Source organism: Drosophila ananassae, chromosome 2R (assembly GCF_017639315.1).
Source record: "Drosophila ananassae strain 14024-0371.13 chromosome 2R, ASM1763931v2, whole genome shotgun sequence".
NCBI lineage: Eukaryota > Metazoa > Arthropoda > Insecta > Diptera > Drosophilidae > Drosophila > Drosophila ananassae.
In genome coordinates, this window is record NC_057928.1 from 6,091,927 (window position 1) to 6,109,903 (window position 17,977).

At 38.5% G+C, this 17,977-nt stretch overlaps 2 protein-coding genes across 2 annotated transcripts; both read left to right on the plus strand.

Moving 5' to 3' along the window:
• Positions 1-2,087: 2,087 nt before the first annotated feature.
• On the plus strand, positions 2,088-3,877 carry LOC6506142 (shematrin-like protein 1). Its single transcript, XM_001958429.3, has 2 exons — positions 2,088-3,614; positions 3,700-3,877. Exons 1-2 carry the CDS (start codon positions 3,308-3,310, stop codon positions 3,768-3,770), a joined length of 378 nt encoding a protein of 125 aa, XP_001958465.1. The 5' UTR covers positions 2,088-3,307; the 3' UTR covers positions 3,771-3,877.
• A 1,452-nt stretch (positions 3,878-5,329) lies between these two features.
• LOC6506143 (probable ATP-dependent RNA helicase DDX28) lies at positions 5,330-7,263 on the plus strand. The gene is made up of 2 exons (XM_001958428.3): positions 5,330-6,264; positions 6,316-7,263. Exons 1-2 carry the CDS (start codon positions 5,419-5,421, stop codon positions 7,063-7,065), a joined length of 1,596 nt encoding a protein of 531 aa, XP_001958464.1. The 5' UTR covers positions 5,330-5,418; the 3' UTR covers positions 7,066-7,263.
• The last annotated feature ends 10,714 nt before the right edge of the window (positions 7,264-17,977 follow it).

The following is a 17,977-nucleotide window of genomic DNA, read 5'->3' on the forward strand; positions in this document are numbered from 1 at the left end:
AATCTCTTCGTCTCAGTTACCCCTTGCCCCTTTGAGTGACTTTGCCACTCACTCCTGAGTGAGTGAGCGAGTGAGTAACTGAGTGAGTAGTGGGCGGGCGATCTCTTGTGGGTCACGGCATTAGTTGTTCTTCTTCATAATTTTAAGTTTTAATTAGCTTTTTGTTGCCTGTGTAATTTGACAGAAAACAAAAGTTGCTGCTGCATCAAATTTTTAATTAATTACATGTAAAAATGTTGAAAAATTGTTGGCCAAGAGGGGCGACTTTCTTTTTGGACAAACAATTAGCATTTCAGTGTCCCAAAATAATAAAAAGGAATGATGCCAAAAGAAAAGTTTTATGAAGTTCTGTGAGGGATAGCTTTCATTTTACGTTTGCTGAGCTGGACGGGGAGCTTGGCTAGGTGGTTTAGACAAACTTTTTAATATGAAAATTGCTCGTTTGGGGTCGAGAAAATTAAGTGGTTGGATTGGGGCCTGGGGAAGTGCACCCTTTTCGATTGATTTAAGGCTAAACTTTATGGGGTATTTTGTATCCTTGCTATTTTCATTTCCCCCAAAACCAGATGATCCCTCCATCTCCAATAAAGTTACATAATGTTTAATATACAGGAAACTGCTATCTGTTTCTTCTGGAAGAAAATTTCTTCATCATTTTTTAAGGTCAAGGCTACAAAAGTATCGTAACATGGCAATTTAAATTAAGTGGAATGGAGCTCTATAAGGTTTGAGAAATTTTAAATTCACAGAAATAAATAATAAATCTATTATTAGCTCATCTTTTTCAAAACGTATATGAAAAGTCTTAATTGCAAAGTGATATGGGTCATTCTCTTATATCGTATGCGAATCAATTAAGTTGATAACATTATAATTGGTGGTTAGATTGATTTTGAGAAGCTTTATATATAATAAAAAATAAACCAGAAGTCTTTTTCAAAAACCAGATCAAACAATGATTTCTGTGAAACGTATCGAACGATTTTTCTTCAATTTATTTTAAAATGTTATGAACTTATTCTCTTTTTATTCCTAAGTTTTTTCCAAATAAAAAATATTCCCTTTAAATTATGTGAAAAAAACATACTTTGAATTTCATTGTTGCGGATGACCTATCTAGTCATTATATCATTACCATCTCAATTTCCAAAGCATTATTTAAAATCTTTGATTAAAAGGGATATATCACTCTGGCATATTTAGATGCAATACTTCCAACATAAAGTTTGATTCAAATAAACCTATCTATCATTTCTTTGGTCTTATTTCAAATGTTTTCTTACTATAAAATGACGATAAAATTAATGATTTTTAATTATAGGGAGTATATTTAAAGAATAGCTCGAAGAATGCTCTGCCTACCTCTGAAAAAGTTGCGGCAATGTAAAGCTTTCTAATAAATGCAAAATACATTGAAATGCAAAAATGTTGCTTAGGGTATGAATAGGTGTATAAAATTAAAACCTATCCATTACATGAATTATAAAATTCTTTTCAAAAATATTTTTTTTTATTCTTTTAATTTTAATAACATAATATTTATGGGAAAAAACATGATTACATGTTCATTGCGAAATGAAATCATACCAGAAATTTCGTATTTATGGAAAATTTAGTTGAATTTCTCATTTTGTAAATTCATGAAATTAATATTAACCTAAGCTAATGGTAACCAATTTGTAAGTTGATTCATCATACATTTTTTAATGGACCTGAAGGGCTTATTTGCTTTTAATAAAATTTGTTTTGGTTAGTTACGGTATGAAAGGTAATGGCTGGTAAAAAGTAAATAATTTGATGCGATGTGAATAGTGAAAATGATTAAACATAGTTTTGGGAATTTTATTAGATCATTACAAAGTTAATTAATAATATTTATTTATGATTTTATGTAAACAAATGTTTGTAGATTTTAAAATTTGGTTTTTGTTTTCTATGATAATTTGCAATCAAATCTATAATCAGTTTTGGATGTTCTTCGATTCTGAATTTAAACAAAATTTTTGTGTTCTATTATTTGAACAAAAATTTAATGAGTTAGCAATTTATTGGGGCCACTATGTTTTGGGCTTTAAATGAAAAAAGGAAAGTAAATATTTAAAGCAAAACGAGTCAAAAAGGCTAAAATTCTGACCTTTGACACTCACCCGCCAAACTCAATCAACCCAAGCTTACGGCATACAGGGTGCCTGTATCGGACTTGAGCATGCGCAAATCGCACTCACGGCGGAGGAACTCACTCAATCGGAGTGCAATGCAACAATGCAACACCTACGCGGCACCGAAACACACCTGGGCAGTCGCCGGAGAGAAAGCGGGGCAGCAAGCGGAAAGGGCGAGGGGACAGAGAGAAATAAGGAACAGTTGCATAGAGACCTAAAATCAGGATAGGGCTATTGTGTGGAGTCCGCCATTGTTGGCCAGTGTAATGACACACACCTGCACGAACGAGTGCCATACGAGGAAACTGTTTCAAATATTTATGAATGAATTTTTGTATAGCAGAGCTCTGAAGAAAAATGCCTTTTGAATGCAATACCAAAAATCCAATAATATGTTGTTCTCAATTTGATTGTTTTTGTTATGAAATGATAGTAAAAAATTAGAAATAATGACAAGAATTAATATAGAACTGCCCACCGAAGCATAGCCAAGGGTAAACATCTAGTCTGAAAGTCCTTCACAATGAACTCCCAGCCAAGGGGCTAACTAATCACAGTGAAAAACCCGGCCAATATAATGGCCGAAAATATTACGGTCGACCTCATCCGAAGGGCGTTGATGACCATTGACCACTGGGGCTGGAGCAGGCAATGAACCTTAAAGAGTGGAAACCACCATCGAAGTCCGCACATGACTGGGCCGCTTAGTCAACATGTTTTAAGGTTAATGACTGTGTTTACACAAAAAAATTGGGAACCCCTGGGCAAAAAGTCAGTTAACTAATTTAAATTGATAGCAAAATGGTTATGGGAATATGCTGGTGAGTAACACCATCGGGCACTGTAAAAAACTGTTATAGTTTCATTTTTGTTTTATTGTGTCCACCCCTGCTGGACACCTGAATGGGTTCGATACGCGATTATTTGGGGACTTCGAAAAATTGCGTATACGCCGCTTGGGTCACGCACGAACGAGCAAACCGAGCGGTGGCTGATGGGCCACCGATTAAGCTCCATTAAAAAAACGTTTTATGCGTTATAAATGACGAACACTGGGTGGCTAACTCTATAAAAACAGTTTGCGGCGAGATTTCGGCATTCAGTCCACATTCGAGGATTATCCACGACTAACAGGCCGCACAACGATGTACACGAAACAGACAAGTAGCTACCTCCGGTTGACTTTGATTCTGGCCGTAACGGTTTTGAGGGGCGCCGAGTGCCAGTACTACGGATACCCTTACTACGGCGTGGGGACGGGAGCGGGGGCGGGGGCAGGAGCCGGCTCTGCATACGGCAATGTGTACGGCAACGGTATCTACGGCTATCCCAGCTACGGAGGCTATCCATACTACCAGTACCCCAGCTACAACCCCTACTCTATGTACGGCGGATACGGGCAGTACGGGTCCTACCCCTTCGGCGGATACCCCTACGGAGGCAGTGGCATCAGTAAGTACCGACACTCATAGTTTCCGCCAAGGAGCTCCTCAGTACATGCCATCTAAAAGTGTTCTGGACATGTTTCCTTCTTTAGACACGGCCTACGCCAGCAGCAGCGGAGGCTTCGCCACGGCCAGTGCGGGCGGAAACGGATACTACGGCTAACCCCGCCAGAAGTGATATTCCAAACCTAAGCTAGTTGAACTAAACATAAGATTAGTTAAGTACTCCTACTAAACTAGTGTGCCAGCACAAATAAATAATAAACACTGTATATACTGTACGTACAAATTTTTAATTTTGATTTCTAATTTGAAAACTTGTGGTTTTGTGACAAAACTGGTTCGTCAAAAAATTTAATTATTTTCAAGTCATTTTGAGATATATCTACAACAGAAAATGGAGCACAATATGCATTCTGAGAAAACGGTTGCAGTTTGACGCTAACAATTCCCATCCAATCTACTCTCATCCAATAAATAAAAAATGATAAATATATAAATTTATTTTAATATTTACATTTTTTGAAAGAATTATGATCTTTTTCAAGTAGATTTCTTATTGGACACTAGGACCTCATATTCGCTGAGTCACACCAAAAGTAGCATACTCCTTTACTGGGATAAATGGAGCCCCAGCATATGATATGTCCCGATGAAGTTGATCCTCGGTAGACAATTCCAGATTCTCTGTGTTCGTTGGTTTTCGCAGACACTGCTCCTGGTTCGAAGAGTCCGTTTTTACTTTCGATACTCAAATGTTACAGCTTCGGAGCCCACCAAAACCTTACACGAGTTTTGGCATGGTTTTGTCCAAAGGTCAAAAATACCCTCACTAATGAGAATGGTATTGCTTTGTGAATTCAGTAGTCAAGTATTTGGCTTTTGTTAGCTTATCAGTTAGCCTATTTATTTCCTAATTTAAAAATTGGTCTAGTTTTTCCATCTGGTTGTCTGTTTGTCTAACTTTGAACTACAATTAAAAAAAAAAATTGGGATGTTTGTTACTGGAACTTTAGTTGTACAATTTTTTTAAATTGCTTAAGCTTAAGTTATAAAAGAACAATAAATTTAAATAATAAACAACTCATAACTTAAGAACCAATAAAGCTATATAAATGTGGAATAATCCGTTGGTACGAATTTTTAAATATTTCAATCAAATTTTTTTAAGACCCTACATCTATTTAGATGTTTTTTATTTTAGACTATCTATTGAAACTATTTAATAAGCAATATTAGTAAGGAAATAGTAGTTTTTTTCAAAAGTGCCTTTAAAGATTTTGTTTATATTGCGTTTGGGGATAGCCCTTGAAATCACGAACCTTTTGACATATCGCTTATATCTGGGATATAGCAGCATTGTCAGATATTACTGCAGAGAGATAAAATATATGTTTCAATCATTTTTACCTTGCACTTGCACTAACTAGATTACCGATCCTTTTCAAATTTCACTAAAACTAACTGATTACCGATTTCCTTCGCCAACGCTTTTTACTAAATGGTAACACAATGGTGGAAATAGAAGGAGTTGGCTGACTGAGGAGATGCATATGTTCCAATTTTTTAAACTTTTACAACATTAAAGTCCACAGATACAATGAATTCAACTGCAAAAGCAGTTAAATAACAAAAAATATTTTGTTAATGGGTAACGAAATTTGAAATTTCCCGCCTTATTGGCAGCATTGTCTGAAATGCGTTTGCCAGCACTGAATGAATGAGCTGCCACACCAATAATGTGATAAACAGCTGATAGTGCCTTCGCCGGTAAAAAGAGTTGGAATAAAACTATTACCTAAATATAAGCCATGATAAAGTTGTCCGTGGTATGCCGAGTTAGCGGCGCCAATCGAACTGCAACCTTTGCCACAAAAGCTGCGCCCAAACCAGCAACTAAAAAAGCTGAAACACTCCCCAAAAGGCCTCGAACAGCACTGATATCCTGTAAGAGAAACCAATTCAATTTATTTCAACACGAGAATTCGGACGCGAAATTTGGAACTCTTCCGTTGGCCTCCAAGGGTTGGTTGCATCAAAAATCCAAGGGAGACTTTTTCGTCCTCAATGCTAGCGTCAGTGGCGTTGAACTTCAGCAGAACCTGCACAGAGATGGACTGCTGGAAAGTGGAAACATGGAACTGCACCCACAACTCCTGGAGAACCTGCGAGCTGAGTTGGGCATTAAACAGCTGACATTGATCCAAGCAAAGGCCATGCCCATTGTCCACGACAATCGTCACACGCTTATTGCGGCGGAAACGGGATGTGGGAAGACCATTGCATACCTCCTTCCAATCCTAAACAGGTTGCTTGAAAAACAGCCTCCGGAAAGGAAGTTGAACAGTCCCAGAACTCTAATCCTGACTCCTGGCCGGGAACTGGCCATGCAAATCGCCAATGTCGCCGAGCGTCTAGTCCAAGGAACGGATCTGAAGGTGAAATACCTGTTGGGAGGAAACACAAAACAGATAATGATGAGCCCGCAGTTTGAAGAAGTAGATGTCTTGGTGGCCACTCTGGGGGCCCTAAGTAAGTTAGTCACCACCGGTATCTACCGGATGGAGCACGTGCGCCACCTTGTCCTGGATGAAGCAGACACTCTTTTAGATGACACCTTTACGGACAAGCTCACCTATTTTCTTAGACGTTTTCCCGTAAGTCTTAGCCAAACGTAAAGGGTTTTTATTTATCATTTATTCCAACAGTTTCATCTGGACCAACAATCGAATGCTCGTACTCAGCTCATTCTGGCCTCTGCCACAATGCCGTGCAACACCAAAGAAGTCCTGCAGAACATAGTCGACGTGGAAACTATTCAAGAGGTAGTGAGCCCCCTTCTGCACCGTTTATTACCACACGTGACGCAAAAGTTCCTACGCTTGACCAAGGCGGACCGGCCGGCCACACTCCTGTCTCTCGTGAAACAGGATTTGGCTAAGCGGCGACCTCTGATAGTGTTTAGCAACAAATCCGCCACTAGCGACTATGTGTCCATTTTCCTGAACAACAGCGGAGTCAACTGTCTGAACTTGAACGGCGACATGCTGATGAAGATCCGCCTCGGCCGATTCGAACAGTTTCAAAACGGTCACTGCGACGTACTATCCACCACCGATGTGGGTAGTCGTGGTCTGGACACTACTAGAGCAAGGCACGTTATCAATTTTGACTTTCCCCTCCATGTCTCTGACTATATACACCGCTGTGGACGGATTGGAAGAGTGGGAACACCCGACAACGCTCTGGTGACAAACTTGATTTCCTCCCGCCGCGAAATCGACGTCGTGCAGCGAATAGAGCACGCGGCTCGCACGGGAGGATTACTGCCGAATGTGAATGCCAATATTAGAAACATCATTAACAAGCAGATTATTGCTGCAATGACGGCCGCAGGAGTGCCTCCTCCAGTAATGGGAACAACGAACGGAAACCAATCTCAAGAGGAAGCTTTTTAGATGTCAATTCGAGCTGCTTCTAACATCCAAAAACTGAAAATGTTCCTCAGCATGTGCATATCGCCAGGATCTTCGACAGCAGCAGCTGAGGAATGGCCCCGACCTGCACTAGTGCAAGTGATTTAGACTAGATTAGTCTTCAAGCACAAATGATCGACCTTTGTAAATACCTTTTCAATATACTGTGTTGATTTTTAAGGGTTTTTATACTTCAATTATAGAGCAGGGATGCCCAGTCTCATTGCTCTTGTTCCTCCTTTGTTGTTGGATTGCTCTGTCTATATAACTGATTGATCGGGAATTACATAACTTTGTTGTTTTTTAAGTTAGAGGTTAGAGTTTTTTAAGTTAGAGTTAGGGTTGAGACTTTCCATATTATTTTCATTCCATATGTTATATTTGACCAAAATATCTTATGTACAAAATTTCATGAGGATCGGCCGACTATATCCTTTAGCTGTCATAGAACGATCGGAATTGTCATAACTTTAGTGTTTTTTAAGTTAGAAAGATGGTAAAGATGGACTTGGTACAGATTCCATTTTGGGAAAAAATAATCTGATTTGCCAAATTTCATAGGGATCGGCCAACTATATCCAATAGCCGCCATATAACTGAACGATCGAAAATGGCACAACTGCAAGGGTATATCAACTTCGGCTCCGCCCAAAGTTAGCTTTCCTTTCTTGTCTCTTATGGTATTCTATAAAACAGTTTTTATTTGCTGTGCAGCATAAACGCAGACTGCATTTCGTGCATATGCATTGCGTTTGTGAAGTTTTACAGTGCTTACCTAAAAAGTACGATATATCGCGATATATCGATGTTTCGAAATATCAATATCGAAAGTATCGATGTATTCAAATATCGATGTTTTTATAGCTCTAGGTGATCCTAATCGAGAATATACTTTATACTTATAGGGTATACTATTATTATACTTATATATACTTTATAGGGTCGGAAATGTCTCCTTCACGGCGTTGCACCCTTTTGACCAAAACTATAATAAACTCTGCAAGGTGTAACGAATGCTAACACCTACAATCATCTATGGGCGGAGGCGGGTGGTAAAATATGGGAACTCTAACTTAAAAATGCGTGCTCTCGACGACATACTCGAAAGAGTTTCGATTTCTTATGGATGGTGAGAGGAGGGGGGTTTCCCTTCCTGCGCCTAACCAAGAGTCACCCAGGTGTCATGGGGCGACTCTCGCGTGCCTACCATTAATCGCTCCGGTTCCGCATCCTGCGAGCGACCCCTTTTCTTGGGTACCCCTACTACCTACTCCCGGCTGCGGCATAATTCTTAGGGTTTAAAACTTTATATAGAAAATACATATAAAAATTGAACATTGCAAATGAGTATATAAAACTTAAGCTAATAAAGTTTAAATAAATAAATAAAAATAAATATCAAGGCGTACATATAATATTAAAATTGGCATAGAAAATAGGACAAGTTAAAATCTATAGAATTTAATACCATTATGAATCAATAAAGCAAATCAAAGCGTAAGGTTTTTTTTTTTTTTTTTAAAACCCAAAAAAATGTAAGGAACCAAAGGGGGCTTAAGGGAACTTTCGACTCTTAGAGTTCGAATTTGTCGGGACACCAAGGATTAAAATCAAAAAAAAAGGATGTCAAATAGTACAAATTGGTAGGTTTTACTCACAAAAAAACTCCTTGATGCATCCCACGACGAAAGCGCTTTCGATGGGTCGCTGAAACAAAGTTTTATACAATAAAAACTGTTTCTCCAATGGGTCGGCACAAATAAATAAAACCAAAAAAAAAATTCAAAATTTGTAGCGACAATACATTTTTTTGACTAGGCTGGTTTCCCGATCAAGCCATTGGGAATATTACGTTAATATTTTTTTCTTGTTTCCTTAAATTTTTCCGGGTGATGATTCCTTCCGTATTTTTTCTTTTTTTTTCCTAGCTAAAATCTTTATCATTTTACTTTCGTTTTAAACTGCTTTTATAATATGACTCCAGGAGCCTTGAAAACACTTGGCCGGTTGACACTACGGGTTCACTGCCGGGTCGGATCCTAAGCTGGAACCCATTCAGCCTGGACCTTCTAACAAGGGGACACCTCCGAGGTTTTCCTCCCTCGCGTTCCGGTATATCGCGCTAAACTACGATTAGCGCCTCTTCTGCGCTCCTCCGTTCGCTCGAACCTAACTTCGGTTCGAAGCGAACTTGCTGCGGTGCCCTAGTTCAGGCCGGGATTACTTCTCCTCGGTGCTCCTCTCGTCCGCCTTTGATTGGACTGCCTTTGCCGAGCCACCTGGAGTTCTTTTCCGTTGGCCTCCACACTGGGAATAGTGGACACGGACTTTTGCTCGGGCCTGCTAAAACTCGGACACGTGACTAAGTGCTATTCCTTGACCATTCGAACACTCACCCCTGGGTTTATCTCGATCCACCACTTTCACACCTCTGAACTCGGCTTACTGAAGCCGGTGGACAATTGGGAGCCTTTGCGCGTCCCCAAAATTAATTGACTCAACTGCCAGCGGGATCTCCGGATAATTTTGTTTTGCTACCTTCTAAGCAGCCTTGCTCCAACCGTCTGGCTAGTTGAATATCTCGCTTGGGAATGATCCTACCTACACCCATAACCAGACCGACGCCAGATTTTAGGCGGGCTGGCTCCTGGGGTCCACAAATGGCGAACTTCCGGAATTCGTTTGTTCCAGGCGCTCCCTGAATACCTACGGCTAAACCTTTCCCATAGATGGCGCCACCCTCCGCCAACTGCGGCTCATAGGAGTCGCTTTACGTCATGGAAAGTGCTACAAAGCATATAACAAGATTCTTTAAAAATACCAAGGCTATGTCATTTCCGATTATATATTTATATATATATTCCGATTTTTAATTATGTGGCAGCTATATGATACCGTTGGCCGATCCTTTTGAAATTCGGATCGAATAAATTGGCCCCATACAAAATTTCTATTATGTAATAGACATCTGCATAAGTGGCAAAAAACCGACATTCAAATGCACAATGCTAAAAATGAGTTGAGTGAATTTGAGAGCAAAGCCAACATGATGTGAGAGGGTTGGATCTCTTACGCCTACTCATTTGCACAATCATTTGGTAGAAGGAAACGAATTGAGTGAATTGAGAACGTTGAAAACAGAGACGTTTCAATCAAATGATTCGAATTGTAAATGTAAATAAAAGTAAATATATACAAATTAAATGCAGCGAATTTATATCTAATTTAAATAGGAATGCAAAAACATTATTTTGTTAATATTTTCAGAGTTAGTGGCTATTTGACAACGCTTCTCTGTTATCAAATTTCTTGCGTTTAAAAAGGTCCGTTCCGAAGCCGCGCTGTTCGCTGGAATGCAAAATATTACGATTACGGGTTTGTCTACTTCAAGGTCACAAGGTCCAAAGTCTTTCAAAATCGCCTCTATTTTTGTCTTTGCCTCTATTTTGTGGCGGCCGCCGTGTTGGGCAGCGTCAAAACATGCGATGGTAATGGGTATTGGTCAATTGGGTTCAGAAATTTTCAGCGGATGATTACATCGAATCGTAGGGAGCGATTTTTGATAGAAATAATCTCATTGGTATTTTACGCTCGTGAGTGGGAATCATACATACTTAATTTTGTCATTCATTAATGACTTGTCAACATGACAAGTGAAGCCGAAGCTATTCGCCGAAAATATTGCAAGTGGCGAGCTTAAAAGCCACATATGGAATATTCTAAATGAAAACCAGAAGATGCATCACTAGTGGACGGGTGGATTTTCTGCAGCACTTGCGAAAATGTTGTAAAATACTCTCAAAAGCAAACCTCCAATTTGTCGAGGCACAAGTGCTGCCTTTAATTAAAAAATCCACCGGAGGAGAAAAAAAGTGACGTATGCGGATAAGGAGGCAATTAAAAAGTGTACATCGTGGATCGTCCAGGATTGCCGACCTTCCAATGCAGTGTCGGGCCCCGGCTTTAGAGAACTGGTGAAATTTTTTATTAAAATAGGAGCCACATACGGGAGGAACGTGAATGTTGACGATTTACTTCCCGATCCAACGACTCGAAGCCGAAATAACGGAAAGGAAGAAGCCGAAAAAAAAAGAGTTGATTTAGCACAAAATTTAAGAAATTTTTCAGTCAGTCTACATGTGGACTGATAAATACGTGCAGCGGAACTTCCTGGACATGACCGTCCACTTTTTTAAGGTCGCAAGACTGCAAAGTCTGTTCCTGGGTCTTAAATCGATGGACTACCATGTCTACAGCGGATAACATTTTTCGAAAACTAAGGCCCCTCTTCGCAGACTTCAACGTGGACAGCATCGAAAAACTAAAATTTGTAACTGATCAAGGGTCAAATATAAAAAAGCTTTCCGTTGTTCCGGTTTTCGTATAGCTCTTTTTAGAAATTTACGCAGCTTTTCTGTTTATATATTTTTTTTTTGTCGCAGCACGCTAAATTCTAAGTCTTAATAATAATGGGTAGTTAGCGCTGGATTCTATACGGAGCAAAACCAACACCCCACCCCCAAAGCCGACGAGCTAGAGCCGGAAAATTAAAGCGTGCCCCGCAAGTATAGAGTCCAGGAGACTGATCGCTACTACCGTGTGATCTAATACCCGATTGAACTGCAGCACCAATCTGTTGGCTAAGGCATTGGAAAGCTCGTTTGGTGGAGCAAAGGATTTGGCGGAGACATTCTGTACGTGCAAGGTGGTAAAATACTTCAAAAAATCCAATATGCAACATCATTTGCAAACCACCGTGAAAAAACCTGTTCCCCACCCGATGTAAATCCCCCCACTTTGCTTCGTTGTTCCTTCAATTGCGGAAATTGTGCATTATGCGACCGAAATTCAGCGGTGGCGCTGCGTTTCCTTGGAGTCTTTGCCGTTTGCTTCCTGTTCGAACTGAGCCTTTAAATTACTGGAATACTGACGCCTTCTTCATACTGCTGTCCATTATTTGGGAGGACCTGGTGAACCACGGCCAGCCGGTCTCCAAGCAAGCGCAAATAGAGCCGAGTTCTCGTTTCAAGAGTATTAACTACATGCGATCAGAGACGCATCGCCGGAGCCCCCGGTAGTGACCCAAAAATTTTACAGCTAGGCGATAAATAAATATTAAATAATAATATAACCTAACTTAAAATTAAATTACAGCTACAAAAAAAATTATTGGATGCGTCTGATCGGCTTGAGGAGCAGCAGCCGACTAGATGAAAAGCCTGAGATGGCTAAAGGACCTTTAGTAAAGGTCATCGAGTTCGATTTCATAACATAACATAAGCCACCCTGTCCCCGATTTTAACATGAGCCACCCTATCCGATTTTTACACGAACCACCCTGACCTAGAACATGTGGTCTCCCTCCCGGGCCATTATCCGTTGCCTCCGACGTGCCCAGGGTGCTCCGCCAGAATGCTAATATAATCCATCGGTGGCCCTTGCTATACTCATGGGTTTACAAGCTGGATACACCAAATATTGTTGCTTTCTTTGTGAATGGGATAGTCGCGCAAGACGGCAACATTATAAGCGCACTCAAGGTTGAATTGACTTTTTTTGGGAAAAGCGTTATAACTTCACCAATTTTCATAACTTTTTGATGAAATTTGTCTCGTTTTATTCAGAATTAATAAGACAACATTGCTATGTGTCAAAAATGACAGAATTTTTGTAAGTTGTACCGAAAAACTGGCATTAAAATCCGAAAAACACGAACAAAAGTCGAAAACTTCAGTTTCAGGTGTAAAAATTTTGTTCTTTTTGTTTAACAAAATCGAAGATGTATATTTTTTTCAAAAGCTACAACATTTCACTATTAAAAAACACCAAAAATTTTTAAATCGGTTGAAAAAAACGCGTCCAGGAATTTTTAAGCGCAAACAAGTCCCGAAAAACGGTTTTTTAAGCATATACAAATTTCAAGACTTGATTCCATCGAATCGTTGGCAGCGATTTTAACGGAACTACTGGTATTCGATTAAGCAAAAAATTAGCTTAATCTCGGATTTTTTATTGCCCAAAAATTTTTTTTAACATTATTCATTCAGTTCCAGGCTAGCAATTCTTATTTTTTAAAACTTTGAAAAAATCTTCATCTTGAAGTTTTTTAATTTGGGGAACAATAAAAATTCCTTTCATTTCATTCCATTGGGCTACGGAAAGGGAAAATTGTATTATTTAATTCATTTAATTTGAAAAAAAAACACTCACAATCATGAGGGTGCCCATGCCAGTGCATTGGAACATTGGTATTTTTATACCCTTGCAGAGGGTATTATAATTTTGGTCAAAAGTGTGCAACGCAGTGAAGGAGACATCTCCGACCCTATAAAGTATATATATTCTTGATCAGGATCACCTCCTGAGTCGATATGAGCATGTCCGTCTGTCCGTCTGTCCGTTTCTACGCAAACTAGTCTCTCAGTTTTAAAGCTATCGAGTTGAAACTTTGCACACACCCTTCTTTCCTTTGCAGGCAGTATATAAGTCGGAACGGCCGGGATCGGTCGACTATATCCTATAGCTGCCATATAACTGATTGATCGGAAATGCCATAACTTTGGTGTTTTTTAAGTTAGAGGGTTGGGACTTTCCACACATGTTATATTTGACCAAAAAATCTTGTGTGCAAAATTTCATAAGGATCGGCCGACTATATCCTATAGCTGTCATAGAACGATCGAAATTGGCATAACTTTGATGTTTTTTAAGTTAGAAAGATGGGATTTGGTACAGATTACTCTTTTGGCAAAATAAATCGATATGCCAAATTTCATAAGGATCGGCCAACTATATACGATCCGCTACATATCTAATAATATAAGATGCGTGGCGCCACCTAGCGGACTGCGACTGAACTGCAAGGGTATATAAACTTCGGCTCCGCTCGAAGTTAGCTTTCCTTTCTTGTTTATATATTTTTTAGACTTTTGATTGTGCCCATGAATTCTTGTTAGACAAAAGTAACGATTTTGTTGGTTGTCTCCATCTAGATGGTACCAAAAATTTGAAAAATTTGACATTTGATGATTACTCAATGCTATCCTGCATGTATTGCAACAGAAATGCGGTACCCATGTTTTGTCTTGATCGGAAATTTCTTCATTAAATGCTTCTCTATATAACTCCATTATGTTTTTATTTATGGGCCTTTTCTCCTTCTTCAGCATAACTAGACCGCAAACATAACAAAAACAGCTTGGGCTGTTTACACAATTAAAAACTCGTGTCATTTTATCGTTTTAACTCGTATATGCAAAAAATATGCAAAATATATGCAGAATATGCAAAGTATATGAAAAATATGCTAAATACATGCAAAGGATATTGAAATCAAAAAAGAGACGTAATAGATTAATATTTGATTGATTATTATTAATAGTTATTTTTAATTAAAGTAATTTGTGTTGCAGTAGACAATCATAATTTTTTCTAGAGAGCTACTTGTAAAGCTTTGGCGTTTATCACCAAAAACCATTTTATACGCTGAAAAGCTTATTTCAACATCACAAGATGTAGTTGGAGCGTATTTATATTTAATTATATTTTTATATTGCACATTCCCAAGCTCAGCGAATTCAGCTTTAAAATTTAAAATGCCGTTGATTTTTGAAATTTTCAGAAAGTCTGGATTTCTGTTTCCAACAGCATCCAATTTTTTAATCAGCTCCTTTCCGAAATCGCCAGAAACGCCTTTTATAATTTTTACTGCTTCCTCAAACAATTCCATTGCTCTATAGTCAAGACAATGGAAGGCCCCTCGCTTCCAAGGAAGTTATTATTTCGGCAATTCTATTAAAATTTGTTTTTATAAATATAAAATCCCGATGTAATTGAGGATTTTTTATGAGCTCTTTTGCCTGCTCTATGGATTCAGCGTCTTCTGAGTTTAGTGTATTAAGTACCTCTACAATTCCTTCCATGTTACTCGCATAATATGATGCCGCTTTTAACCACGTACCCCATCTGGTTATTATAGGTTCAGGGGGTAATTCCATGTCTAAAATTTGTTTAAATTTTTGAACTCGAAGAGGAGCTTTTTATACCCTTGCAGAGGGTATTATAATTTTGGTCAAAAGTGTGCAACGCAGTGAAGGAGACATCTCCGACCCTATAAAGTATATATATTCTTGATCAGGATCACCTCCTGAGTCGATATGAGCATGTCCGTCTGTCCGTCTGTCCGTCTGTCTGTCTGTCTGTCTGTCTGTTTCTACGCAAACTAGTCTCTCAGTTTTAAAGCTATCGAGTTGAAACTTTGCACACATCCTTCTTTCCTTTGCAGGCAGTATATAAGTCGGAACGGCCGGGATCGGTCGACTATATCCTATAGCTGCCATATAACTGATTGATCGGAAATGCCATAACTTTGGTGTTTTTTAAGTTAGAGGGTTGGGACTTCCCACACATGTTATATTTGACCACATATCTTATGTACAAAATTTCATAAGGATCGGCCGACTATATCCTATAGCTGTCATAGAACGATCGGAATTGGCATAACTTTGGTGTTTTTTAAGATAGAAAGATGGGATTTGGTACAGATTCTATTTTGGGGAAAACAATCTGATCTGCCAATTTTCATAAGGATCGGCCGACTATAAACGATCCGCTATATATCTAATAACATAAGATGGGTGGCGCCACCTAGCGGACTGCGACTGAACTGCAAGGGTATATCAACTTCGGCTCCGTCCGAAGTTAGCTTTCCTTTCTTGTTTAAATATTTTTTTGACGCAGCTTATGAATGCGTTTGCTTCTGGAAACGATGTTCGAATTTTTTCCGCTATTAAATTTAAGCCATTTGCGAAACATGTTAAGTGAATAAGATTTGGATAAAATATTTTTAAATTTTTTCCAGCTTTTATCATATGTACAGTAGGGAGCAAAATTGAGTACATGTTGAAAATTTGATGTTTAGGTGCTCATAACACATAAACGCGAAAGTAAATGGTAACACCTTTTTTTTCTAAGATTATATATCTTATTCATAACAAAATGGCATATTTATTTTAACCATTAAAGAAGCCGTTTACTAGATATAAATTAAAATCAGTAGCAACATGCATATACTCAGTTTAGAACCTGTCGTGATTCGAACTGTATTGTTGCTTTTATTAAAGAAACCCCTGTAATAATAAGTCACCTTTCACCATCATAACTCAGAGAGCGACACGTCAAAGAAAGTTTCTTCATTGATCTAAAATTTTCTTTTTGTTTTTGTGATAAAATGAAAAAAACATCGTCAGATCAAGAGAACAGCATTGTTTCTTTAACAAATCAAGGTTTCTCAACGCGTGCCATTGGAAAAAAACTTAACATAAGCCAATCAGTGGTGGTCAGAGTCCAAAAAAGGAAAAATGTGAAGTCAAAAAATTTAAGTGGTCGCCCTCGCCTTTTAAAGGACTCTGATGCTAGGCTCATGATGCAAAGAATGAGGAAAAATAGAAATTTAACCCCGAAAGAGGCTTCGACGGAAATCCAAAAAAATGTCAGTCGATGGACAGCCAGAAGGGCTTTAAAAAAAATAGGGTATAAGGCAGCCGTGAAAAAAAATAAACCATCTATTTCCAAAAAGAATGCTAGGGCTCGCCTCAAATTTGCACGAGATCATAAAAATTGGACCACAGAACAGTGGAAACGTGTGATATGGTCCGACGAAACAATATTCAATCGAATGCAAACGGATGGAAAGCAGTATTGCTGGCGCAGACCTGGGGAAAAGCTAAATAGATCCCATATCTATATAGGTGGGGGAAATGTTATGGTTTGGGGGTGTTTCACATGGTGGAACACAGGAAAACTTATCAAGAAGACTACCTACAAATCCTGAAAAACAATCTACCCGATTTCATAGAAAAATGCGCCTATCCCGAACAGGAATTAATTTTTCAACATGACAATGACCCGAAACATACTGCCAAAATCGTTAAAGGTTGGCTGAAAAATCAAGTTTTTACACTTATGGATTGGCCTGCTCAAAGTCCCGACCTCAATCCAATAGAAAACTTGTGGGCAATTGTGAAGCGACGGCTAGGACGATATGAGGCAGCCCCTAGCAATCTGGACGAGCTTTGGAGGCGTATAGAAAACGAATGGAAAAAAATTCCAAAAGAAATTATCCAAAATCTGATAGAGAGCATGCCAAGGAGACTAAACAATGTCATTAAAAACCAGGGTCTTTGGACCAAGTATTAAAAATATCTTGTTTCCTTTTTGTGTCATATCATCTTAGTCTGAGTATATTGCATGTTGCTACTGATTTTAATTTATATCTAGTAAACGGCTTCTTTAATGGTTAAAATAAATATGCCATTTTGTTATGAATAAGATATATAATCTTAGAAAAAAAAGGTGTTACCATTTACTTTCGCGTTTATGTGTTATGAGCACCTAAACATCAAATTTTCAACATGTACTCAATTTTGCTCCCTACTGTATCATATAAAAAAACCTCTTGACGAGGTAAAGTACCGGTGACGAACCTGCATGCGAAACCCAAAATATCTGATATCAATTTCAGTGACGATAATATGCTATATAGGTGTACAAAATTGCATATAAAAATATTCTTGTTCGGCACGTGACTGATTTTTTTTTTGTTTTTCTTGCACGTGCCGAACAAGAATATTTTTCTTATGCAATTTTGTACACCTATATAGCATATTATCGTCACTGAAATTGATATCAGATATTTTGGGTTTCGCATGCAGGTTCGTCACCGGTACTTTACCTCGTCAAGAGGTTTTTTTATATGATATCAGTTGTTTTTTTGTATATATTGATCTTCAATTATTTAAAACAGAACGCATAATATATAGAATATATGTATATGGAAGTAACCTCTTGACAGGCGATTCACACAGTTAGCAATACTTTAATTGTAAGGATAAAC

What these genes read in the sequence shown, in the direction of transcription:
- LOC6506142 (XM_001958429.3), top strand. Translation starts at nt 3,308, where the DNA reads ATGTACACGAAACAGACAAGTAGCTACCTCCGGTTGACTTTGATTCTG. An exon ending in CTACGGAGGCAGTGGCATCA is followed by an intron (nt 3,615 to 3,699) that starts GTAAGTACCGAC and finishes TTCCTTCTTTAG; the next exon opens with ACACGGCCTACGCCAGCAGC.
- LOC6506143 (XM_001958428.3), top strand. Translation starts at nt 5,419, where the DNA reads ATGATAAAGTTGTCCGTGGTATGCCGAGTTAGCGGCGCCAATCGAACT. An exon ending in ATTTTCTTAGACGTTTTCCC is followed by an intron (nt 6,265 to 6,315) that starts GTAAGTCTTAGC and finishes TTATTCCAACAG; the next exon opens with TTTCATCTGGACCAACAATC.